General features: G+C 33.5%; 2 protein-coding genes across 3 annotated transcripts; one reads left to right on the forward strand and one right to left on the reverse strand.

The window, feature by feature from the left end:
• The first annotated feature begins 303 nt into the window (after positions 1-303).
• LOC110649087 (3-ketoacyl CoA thiolase 1, peroxisomal) lies at positions 304-4,956 on the forward strand. Of its 2 annotated transcripts, XM_021803500.2 has the most exons (15): positions 304-428; positions 521-661; positions 1,107-1,183; positions 1,341-1,425; positions 1,570-1,696; positions 1,950-2,048; positions 2,128-2,195; positions 2,358-2,465; positions 2,559-2,636; positions 2,717-2,849; positions 2,932-3,028; positions 3,585-3,708; positions 3,801-3,909; positions 4,160-4,243; positions 4,642-4,956. In XM_021803500.2, the coding sequence occupies exons 2-15, from the start codon at positions 560-562 to the stop codon at positions 4,749-4,751; spliced, it is 1,401 nt and encodes a 466-aa protein (XP_021659192.2). In that variant the 5' UTR covers positions 304-428; positions 521-559; the 3' UTR covers positions 4,752-4,956. The 2 variants fall into 2 exon arrangements, with proteins under 2 accessions (XP_021659192.2, XP_058005845.1); XM_058149862.1 differs by having other exon boundaries at positions 360-661.
• Positions 4,957-5,161: 205 nt separating this feature from the next.
• LOC131181489 (uncharacterized) lies at positions 5,162-10,789 on the reverse strand. Its single transcript, XM_058149863.1, has 5 exons — positions 9,228-10,789; positions 7,431-8,132; positions 7,193-7,350; positions 7,046-7,112; positions 5,162-5,783 (listed from the first exon to the last, which is right to left on the reverse strand). The coding sequence occupies exons 2-5, from the start codon at positions 7,560-7,562 to the stop codon at positions 5,685-5,687; spliced, it is 456 nt and encodes a 151-aa protein (XP_058005846.1). The 5' UTR covers positions 7,563-8,132; positions 9,228-10,789; the 3' UTR covers positions 5,162-5,684.
• Between the last annotated feature and the right edge of the window lie 286 nt (positions 10,790-11,075).

Raw genomic sequence — 11,075 nt, forward strand, 5'->3', positions numbered from 1 at the left:
AAATTGTTTTTTATTTAACTTCTCATTTACAATTATCAACAGTTGTTCACATTTGCTATTTCCATAAAAAAGCAGCCTTTCTCACCCAACTACCATTAACCACCATTACTTCGCCCGCCTCTCCACCCCCAAATAACAAAATATATATATATATATATATTCTTTCATATTTGATTTGTTTACTCTTCACAATTTATTATTAACCATTTTATTTTATTCTATTAAATGATAAATTATAATTACATTTCTAAAATTTAATAAAACTCACAATCACAAATTAGTCTTAACATAAGTTTATAAGGATTTGGTCTTTAAATTTTATTTTCATTTATAAATGTGAATGCGAGTGATACTGATACCTACCGAACTTTCGTTTATCTAAGAAATTTACACAACTCGTGGTTCTGGAGGAGGTTCCTCTTCATTTGGTAATTGGGGACACCTGAATTCTTCCAATACAAATAAAGCTTGGTATTTATATATAGCTATCTATCTCAAATCAAAACTACAATAATTTCAGACAGTACCCATTCTCACAGAGAGATAGGGAGGGAGAAAAATGGAGAAAGCAGTAAACAGACAGAAAGTTCTTCTTGGTCATTTGCAACCCACTTCTTCTTCTTCTGCTCTTTCGCAGTCCCATGAGTCAGCTTGTTTTTCTGTAAGTTTCTTTTGATTCATTATTGCATGTTTGGTGTATGTGTTCTGTTTCATTATTGTTGATTGCAATTAGAAGTGGATTCAATTGAAGGGTGTTAAATGGGTTGAATGTTTGAGATAATTTTGTTCTGCCTTGGTGCTTTTTTGCCTCTGATTTATGGTCAAAATGGAGTCAGCTGATGTGATTTGTGGTCAAAGGGAGGGGATTAGATCACTGTAGAAAAGAAAGGGGGAAGGGAAAGAAAAGAAAAGAGAATCTTCTTACTTGCTTTTACTTGTGACGTTTACTAAGATCTTCGATTTCATTTACTAGACTAACGTGAATGATCTTGCTAGTTTGCTTTTGGGATGTTAGAACAGTGTTTCTTCCTTGAGATATTAACGTATGGCTGAATTTGATTTGTGTTCGGTGATTTGTCTCTGATTATTTCTTATCTATTTGTTAGACTTCAGTTTGTGCGGCTGGAGATAACGCTGCATATCACCGGACAGCTGCTTTTGGTGATGATGTGGTGATAGTGGGGTAAGTTTCTTGATATGTGAAGAAAGATGTTAAACAGTTCTGGATATTTGGTTATACTAGTGTGTGTGTGCGCGGGCGGTTGTGTGTGTGTGTGTGTTTAATATTTCTATGCCCTCTTCTGATTCCTTTTTTCTATTATACTTTCGAAATTAAACAGTGCTTACCGCACTGCCATTTGCAAATCCAAGCGAGGTGGTTTCAAGGATACCCATCCCGATGGTCTACTTGGCTCAGTTTTGAAGGTTAGATGTATATTTGATTGAATGTTTATGAATTTTATAGTTTCTTAATACATTTAGTTTAGGTTTTTGTTTCTCTGCTTTGTATTCAAGGCATTAATAAGCACTTATCTGCCTACCTTGACAAATTATAGAACTTCATTATAGGCACTGATAGAGAAAACAAATGTGAATCCAAGTGAGGTAGGGGACATAGTTGTTGGTACAGTTCTTGCTCCTGGTTCACAAAGGGCAACTGAGTGCAGGATGGCGGCTTTCTATGCTGGTTTTCCTGGTATGACTTCTGTGTACTCTTCTGCATGAACCCTTTTTTTTTTTTTTTTTTTTTTTTGTAATTGGACTCAGTATACTGTGTTCATTTTCATAGAATTTGGATACATATCTTGCCAATATAATTTGAAGGCATAAACAAAATTTTGGATTGCGTGATAGACTGATATGCAACTTTGGATTTTTTCTTCAAATAAGACTCCAGATTTTTTTAGTTTATCTTTCTCTTTTGTAAATGATTTATCTGTTTCAACCAGAAACGGTGCCCATCAGAACAGTCAACAGGCAATGCTCGTCTGGCCTGCAGGCAGTTGCTGATGTTGCTGCTTCCATAAAAGCTGGATTTTATGACATTGGTAAGAGTGATTTTGGAATACTTGTATATTTTAATGACCTTCTTTGCACTTTAATTTTATTCTTCTTTCCCAATACTAGGCATTGGGGCTGGGTTGGAGTGCATGACGGTGGATTCCATTGGCAGAGTTTCCCAAGTTAACCCAAGAGTAATTCCAAATTATTATTATTATTATTATTATTATTATTATTATTATTATTATTATTATTATTATTATTATTATTATTATTATTATTATTATTATTATTATTTCTGAAGGACTGAGTAATTTGTGAATGGTGTATGTGAACTGGATTTGTGCTGTGAAAAGGTAGATGCCTTTGTACAAGCTCGAGATTGTCTTCTTCCTATGGGTATCACTTCTGAAAATGTTGCACAGCGCTATGGTGTTACACGGCAAGAGCAAGACCAGGCTGCAGTAAGTTCCACAGAACATTAAACTTACCTTAATCTTTTTATGGAGACATGATTTGTTATCTTTGTAATTATCTTACACTTTATCTTTGTATAGGTTGAATCTCATAGGAAAGCTGCTGCAGCGACTCTATCTGGAAAATTCAAAGATGAAATCATCCCAGTTTCTACAAAGGTAAACGAAAGAACAAATGCTGATGAGTCTCTACCTTCTTCTTTTTGTCATGTTTTTAACTTGATGATGGTTATTCAAAGATCATAGACCCAAAAACTGGTGAAGAGAAGTCTGTCACAATTTCAGTGGATGATGGAATTCGACCAAACACAAACATGGCAGATCTGGCGAAGCTGAAGCCTGCATTCAAAAAGGATGGGTCCACAACTGCTGGTATTTAATATTGCCGTATTTTCCAGTTAATATTTGGTTCCCCAGATCATGCAACTGACATCTGATGGTAATTTAACTTTAGGTAATGCTAGCCAGGTCAGTGATGGTGCTGGTGCAGTCCTTCTTACTAAAAGAAGTGTGGCTGTGCAGAAGGGACTTCCAATTCTTGGTGTGTTCAGGTGCTTAATTTTGTTTTCACAGAGGAATATTTCCCTTAGCAAATGCCAAATATGGCTCATTTGATGCTTGCAATTGTAGTACACTTGATTCTAAACCTTGAACTCAGTAATCAGGGTGACTTGTTAATACCATACCTTTCCTTCATATTAACTATATTTTGTTTCACTTCCTTTTCATCACATTATGATTATTAGCACACTCTGTGGGTATTTCTGAAGTGTTCTTTGGCCACAATAAACAAAAAAGAGAGATATAAGGGATTGATCATACAATCTGTTTTTATTGATCCCAGTATACCAACAATATGTAGAACATTCTAAGAAAATTTCTGTATTATCATTTTATTTTACTGTTTTTTCTTGAGGCAATGGTTTGCCTTCAGTGTCATTTAGACCTCTGTGGATAGAGATATGATTGTCAACTTCGCATTATGTATCATTTGGGGTTTGAGAAAGGGGTTTTGTGGAAGAGGAGGGGGGTGGGAATTATTTTACGGTTGAAATTGAGAAACAAACCTACATGCCTTGATCTATCAATCACTTGCTTTTCTGGCAGGAGTTTTGCCGCTATTGGTGTGGATCCTGCTGTTATGGGAATAGGCCCAGCTTTTGCAATTCCAGCTGCAGTGAAAGCTGCTGGACTAGAAATTGATGATATTGACCTATTTGAAATTAATGAGGTAGAGCAGATTAAAGATTGCTTATAATTTTGGTGGTGCTATTAGTAATACTGCAGTAATTTGGAGTTAAGCAACCATTGTTCTTTGTTCAGGCATTTGCATCCCAGTATGTTTATTGTTGTAAGAAACTGGAGCTTGATCCAGAAAAAGTCAATGTCAATGGTGGTGCAATTGCTCTTGGGCATCCTTTGGGTGCTACAGGTACTTGCAGTGATATCTCTCTGAAAAATGGACTGTTGCTAATGTACCATATACACCGAGAATGCATCAGAAACACACATGCACTCACATACGTGGATCATGCATGATCAGCTATAAAACAATCACCAGTCCAGGAATGGCACTTAAAATAAATTAGACAATGTAGCAAGTAACTTGAGAATTTTACTTTGATTTTGAAACTATTTGTTGTTATCAGTTAGCAATAATTGATCTTTTGCTTTTTGTGTAGGTGCCCGCTGTGTTGCAACTCTTCTGTATGAAATGAAGCGTCGTGGGAAGGACTGCCGCTTTGGAGTAATCTCAATGTGCATAGGTCTCTCTCTCTCTCTCTCTCCCCCTCTCTCTCTTTCTCTCTCTCTCTCTCTCTCCATCCATATGCCACATGCCACACAGACTGACCAACACTATTGAGGGCATGACAATGTATTACAGTTGTGAAACCAAAACGGGATTCTGGAATCTTGCAAATGATGCACATTTCTTTGTGCAACCAACATAGTGAAGAATGATGCTTTCTAACCACCAGATGTTAAACTGGAATAAATGATCCATATGAAAGTGTTTAAACAGAAGCATTCTTTATAATGAACAAGCATTTTAAAGCTGGGATAAGCGAAAGTGAATTATTAGAATTTATTATGCCACAATCTTCATTTGAATTGTGTATTGGCTACACCTATTAACAATTTGAGGCTTCGGACATAATTGCAGGCACAGGTATGGGGGCTGCTGCTGTTTTTGAACGAGGAGATTGTGTCGATGAGCTATGCAATGCTCGAACGGTTAGAAGTAACGAGTTTTTATCAAAGGATGCTCTTTAGACATTTGTTTTCATGTAATTCATTATGTCCATGTGTAGCTCTAGAGGATATCAAATAAAACAGACATCTTATGGGTGCTGCAAGTTGGAAAATAAAGATGTCAGCTTTCCTCCAGTGCAAAAGTTGAGTCTTGTGTGTTTCAGTTTCATGATTTCGCAATGGGCTTGTCAAGACTCGATATCAATTTAGTTTGCCATTGCAATTATGGTGCATGTTTCAATGTTTTGCTTCAATTGATTTACTACTGTATGGAAAAAGTCTTTTACAAGGGAGGAAGGCAATAAAAGGGGCAATGGTCTAGCTTGATTTATTTCTTTCCTCATCTCTTTAATCCCATGAAGTTCGCTAACACAATTAACCGATTTTTCAAATAAGAAACATCCGCATGCAATAATATTTGGCAATTAATATACTAACATAAAGCATGTCTTATAAAATAATGAAACCTGCAACAGGACAGACCAAGTCTTGCTTGAAGAAAAATAGCTCCAGAAAACACAGTAGGGTTCAAATGACATATTTTCATCCATGGGCGCTCTATTCAACTCCAAAGTTCATCTAATTTCCATTGAAAAATTGCAGACCGAGATGAAATCCGCAACATGCCAGTCCTAATTTTGGTTTAACTAAAAAGATCAGCAAAAAAATATAATATAATGCAAATGCCGTCAAATGTACACTTGTTAATTCCTGAAATTCATCAATAGGTTCACAGTAATTCCTTCCATGTCAACGATCAATCAAGCAAGCAATGGTAAGCTCTCACAGAATTGATTGGAAGTCTCCAAACAAAAGAAGGCAACATTTTACAGCTGTAAAGAAAGAAAATTTTATTATTCTTGTAATCAGTATACATTTATAAATGACATCAGAAAATCATAATTGCAGTACAATATAAGCCTAGAAATTACATAAGACCTAAAGAGGCCATCTTTACAAGTCCTTGTATAACAACTGATATTTTGGTATTCGCTCTTGGGGCAGAGGACAATTCACAATCATTTTGCCTTTCATTGCCCCTCTAAATATAGCCTGCAAAAATCAGAAGCAATTTTTTAGTTCTTTATATTATAGAATCAAATCCACCAGAGGCAAGAAAAAGGCAATTAAACTATGATCCATTTTAAAATATGAAAGTTGAATTTCGCATAGACAAAATAGAGGTTGCATTTATATATGGAGTTGAAATAAATGAAAATTTGGAACAGTAAAAGAAAAGAAAATCTTCTATCAAACATTAAAAAGTACATGTGAAATTGTACTTCCCTTTCAGGTATTTCAAATTCTCCCACCAAAAAGCTTTTATCCCCATTCATGAATCCGAACAAACAGGCGGAGAAGAAAGCCTATGCTAATTCTACCCTTTATGTTTACCACATTACACCTCTTCCCTCCCTCTCTCCTTAAGGCCCTCTTCTATCTCTCTTGTCATGGTCACTACCAAGACCTGTTTGAACTTCACAGCATTCCTAATCATCTCCCTAAAATTGTTTAAGAATTCCACGATTTTTCATGGTTAAAAAAGTCACAATTCCATACCAAAGCTTTGAGAAATAGATAGTAGTTCTCTTAACTCTCCATGCACTAGGTTCTTCACATTTTGTAGAGACAACTATATGAACACAAATTATTCAGAAACTTCTCACTTCAAGAAATCTTTTTCCTCTTCTTAGCTGTCTTTTATTTATTTTCTTGAGCATTCAAAATTGATAAGTTAATATCTAGCCATTTGCTCTTAAGAAAGTACAAACTGCCAACTCTGATGACAGACGACTGCCTAAAGATTACTAATTTATATTTGGTGCTGTACATGAATTACTTGCTCAATTAAAATTATCAATATATTTTATTTGCATGATCAGCAGTTTCCCAACTCCATTAGGGAATTACATCCAAAAGGGAAGTACTCATGCTATATAACATCAGAACGCTGTAATACCAAAGAGTGATGACTAGTGCAACAGACTTGCTACCTTACCTCTAAGTTCGCACAGGGAAAATGAGTTAAGGACTCTAAGACATCATTGAGGAACTCTGGTCGAAAATTGCTTACTAAGCAGATATGCAATCAGCATCCAGATGCACTCTACTAAGTAACTTGAAAATAAATTTAGAACCCTTCTGATGGTGGAGGAGAGTTTCTCAATAACATATACAAATAATTTTCAGCATTCCAAAAAAATGGGTCAGCATCGTAGTGCATATATGCCACTTTTCTAAAATTTGGCGCATAAAAAGGACACAAATTGAAATGAATTAAATAGGCCAATTAGCAAATCCAGAAATAAATATACCTCCACTACATCAATGAAATCTTGTTTCGTGTGAAATGCACCAATCCATTTAGTATGATCAGCAGTCCTGAAAAAAATAGCTGTTTGATACTCTTTTCCCCCAAAGAAAACCAAGAAATTGATCAAAAGAAAAGAAAGCAACCATACCCGGAATCCATCTTCATGTGATGAGCATTGAAGAAAAAAATGGTAGAAGGAATCAAAGAAATGTCGAAATATTTGATGTAAACTTGAACATCCTCCGAGTCTATATCTACTAATGCTATAGTTGCGAATTTGGAAACCTCTCGAGCAGATTTCGATAGCTGAAAATTTTAACGAATTGAGAAGCACGAAAAAAAAAAGCCAAACCTAAAATAAAGAAAGAACAAGGGAGAAACCATACCAGGTCATCGAGGTGAAGGCAGCCGGCGTCGGATGCACGGCCAAAGCGAAGGACGAGAACCTTGTCGATGGTGTCTCTGATTATAGAGTCTATTTCCTTCTTCTTCGTCAGCGTCGTTAATACGTAGCTCATCTTCTCTCACTCGGTCCCTAACTCTCAACTCCCTCGAATTTGGTGCTTCCCCTATTTTATGCCTTCTCTTCCCCTATTTGACCCCTAAAAAATATTTACAATGACACATAATTTTGAATAAAAATATTGCAAGATTTCTATATTTTATAAAAATACCTCTTAATCTTTATTTTTTAAAAATTCTTTAATTATTTTATATTTAATTTATTTGAATTAATTTTAATTATTTATACTTTTTAATTTTTTATAAAATAAATAAATTAATTTTTTTAAAAAAAATCTAACAAATAAATAAAGGGTTTGAATTTAAAAATTTATACTATAATTTTTTAAAATAGCTTAGCACTTCACTTCTCTACAACAGGTCGTCTTCTACTTCCATTCTTGATCCCACAGGCAAAATCATGGCCGGAGTTCTCAACATCCCACAATCTTCTTTTTTCCGTTCAATTCCCAACAATCGGAAAATACCCCCAGAAGAACAATTTCCATTTCAGGGTATGTCAAGAACAACTCTCCTTCTTGCTTATCATATAAATTAATAATCAATATGGAGAAAGAGTCGCAAAGCTGCAGAACATAGAGGATTGAGATTTTAGAAGAAGATATTTTTTTTTTCCCCGAAAGATAGATATAGATTGCATTCATAGAGAACTATATTAGAAGCAAGCCTGGACAAAAAAAATCCTAGAACTTGGTGGATCCTTTTATAGCCCTGAAATTTATGTAGCATGGAAATAGAAGCATGAACATGTGAAAATGGACACGGAAAATGATATTTTAAAAAATATAGAAAATAAAAATATGAAGAAAATATATATATATATATATATATATATATAAATAAATAAATAAAAATGTTTAATAATAAATAAAGAAGCATATTTTTAAGTTTTATATTCATAAGAAAAAATATAAACTACAAGATAATTAAATGTTAAAAAGAAAAAAGATAATAAAATTTATAACATTTCTTCTATTTCATTGTTTTTCGCCTTCTCAATGCTTATAGCTGCATTTTCATCAAAAAAAAAAAAGATTAATTTTCGTTCATCCAATGTAAGGTTGGCAAACTCAAGAACTCTCACATCTTCCATACTCCAAAATAGATCACCACCAAGATCTCATAATTTTGTCTTCTCATCATAATATTATGAGTATTTTCTCGACAAAAGATGAAAATTATTATAGATAAAAATCAAGTTCTCTACACTTTTTAGAGTTACTTTATGCATTTTACATAAATGAATAAAGGAATAAGTACTCTAATTCTTTTCACAATAAGAGAAGAAAGTAGGTTGTCCAACTATTTTAAAAGCTAACCTTTGAAGTAACGGTGCATTGAAACCAAAACATGCCTGCTACTTTCTAGGATCTGTAGCATACGTATTTACAATAAAATCAGGATTTGCAAAAGGCCCATTTTTCAAAGAAAAATTTACAAATTCATCATTTGCTCAAATTCGCTCGTCTTCATTAGAAAAAAAAAATCTCGTAAAGCACTTAATTCTTTCAGTTGATATTCTCCATCCATATGAGGAGGCACTCTACCTTCTCACTGTTTGAAGCCATTTTTCACTGTAAAATCTTCAAAAACAAGAAAATAAATTCAGGTAATAGAAAAATATTATAGCAAAAAGATGAGTATCTAACTTACAAATTTACCTTGGATTTAATAAGTGAGTTAAAAAATGAAGGAGAGTGTTGCTCTTTGCCCAATAATCAACAAGAATTTGATGAACCACATAATAGAAAAGAGAAAACTCGTCTGCTTACTTTCTTTCATGAAAAAAAAAAAACCTTCTTCACCTTTTGAATCATAGAATCCCACAACTCATAAACCAAATGAAGGCATGGTTTTTCTGTGTCACAAACTTTAATCATGTCATAATGGGACCAATAAAAGCAAGAATGTAATCAATATGTTCCCACCAATGCTGATCCACCACTTTTTCACAAGCAAATCTAGTTTTGCCTTGGTCATCTTCTTGGTATTGTACCCATTGATCACTCATAATCATTGCTTCTAAAGCACGCGTAATGAGTTTAAATCTTTTAAGCATCACAACAATAGAAGCAAAACAAGTGTCAGTAACTGAAAACAACTTCAAAGGGCTAAACTGATTGTAAATTGCAAGCCTCATGGAATGATTCATTATAAAATTCTTGATTTGTAAAGCATCTCCATGAATTTCAGTGATCCAATGACACACATCATAAGTTTCTTGATTAATTTCTATTTTTTTGCTGCATATATATTCTTCAAAGTAAGATTAAAAGTATGCACAATAAAAGGAGTCCAATAAATATGTAGAAACATTCCCTCAATGATTTCTCTAGCACCCTTACAATTCAAAACATTATCAGTAATGACTTGTACCACTTTTTGATGAGCCACCTCATCAATTACTTCATTTAGCAAATTAGCAATGAATTGTTTATCTTTCACTTCACCAGAACAATCTATAGATTTGGTGAACATAAGGCCAGACTCAGAAACAACCATAAAATCAATCAAAGGCCTCCTCTAGGGATCACTCCATCCATCACTAACAATACTATAACCATTTTCTAAACAAGTGCACTTAATTGGTTCAACCAACTTCTCTACATATGTCTTATCTTACTAAAGTAATGTAGTTCTCAATTTGTTTTAACTAGGCAGCATATAGCCACCCAAAACATGATTAGCAGCAAAGGAATAGAAACTCACATAATAAGAGTTTCTAGCAAAATTAAAAGGTAGACCCCCTATGTAAAATATTCTAGCAATCTCCACATCTAATTGAGCCCTAGTTTGCAAGTCAAAAGCTCTACCAAGAGGAGAATCAATAACTTTTCTTTTCTTTAAAGCTGTTAAAATATTAGTTCAGCTATATTCAGTGAAGGAACAGAAGTTATACTAATAGTCAAAGGAACTCGTCTAGATTATGAATTGGTAATTTTGTTTATTGCCTCATCTTCCTCTTTTCTCATTTCAGAAATACTATCATTCCCTACTTTTTTACACACACCAATCCCTTTCCTAATGATTTTTAATAAATGAGCCATCACTCTAGTATAGGTCCTTTGCTTTTTTAGTCCACAAAAATTACATATCCATTTACAATTACCCCCACCTTCTTCAGTTTACTCAAGTTTAGTCGCATATCTCCACAAAGGGTTAAATTCTTTCTCCCTAGTTTTTGAAGAAATGACACTAGTGCTATTTGTTTGAGTAGAATTAGAATTTGAAGAATCCATTTACAAATTATACACTAAAAATTAAAGCACAATACAAATTATATATTAAAGATTAAGGAATTAAACAATAGAATTGAATAAATTGACTATAAAAATTATTATGAAAAATTTTAATATATAATATGACGATATATAAAACAAATTGAATTAAACAAATTATATGTAAATTATTACAAAAATATAAAATATATTAATATAAAATATAAATTTTGAATGTTGAAATTTTTTTTTATTTATCATTAATTAGAATTTAAACTTGAAATTTTATAA

The sequence above is a fragment of the Hevea brasiliensis genome, chromosome 7, assembly GCF_030052815.1.
Source record: "Hevea brasiliensis isolate MT/VB/25A 57/8 chromosome 7, ASM3005281v1, whole genome shotgun sequence".
NCBI classification, from domain to species: Eukaryota; Viridiplantae; Streptophyta; class Magnoliopsida; order Malpighiales; family Euphorbiaceae; genus Hevea; species Hevea brasiliensis.

What these genes read in the sequence shown, in the direction of transcription:
- LOC131181489 (XM_058149863.1), bottom strand. Translation starts at nt 7,562, where the DNA reads ATGAGCTACGTATTAACGACGCTGACGAAGAAGAAGGAAATAGACTCT. An exon ending in GCCTTCACCTCGATGACCTG is followed by an intron (nt 7,351 to 7,430) that starts GTATGGTTTCTC and finishes TAAAATTTTCAG; the next exon opens with CTATCGAAATCTGCTCGAGA. An exon ending in CACATGAAGATGGATTCCGG is followed by an intron (nt 7,113 to 7,192) that starts GTATGGTTGCTT and finishes TATTTTTTTCAG; the next exon opens with GACTGCTGATCATACTAAAT.
- LOC110649087 (XM_021803500.2), top strand. Translation starts at nt 560, where the DNA reads ATGGAGAAAGCAGTAAACAGACAGAAAGTTCTTCTTGGTCATTTGCAA. An exon ending in TTTCTATGCTGGTTTTCCTG is followed by an intron (nt 1,697 to 1,949) that starts GTATGACTTCTG and finishes TGTTTCAACCAG; the next exon opens with AAACGGTGCCCATCAGAACA. An exon ending in AAGAGCAAGACCAGGCTGCA is followed by an intron (nt 2,466 to 2,558) that starts GTAAGTTCCACA and finishes ATCTTTGTATAG; the next exon opens with GTTGAATCTCATAGGAAAGC.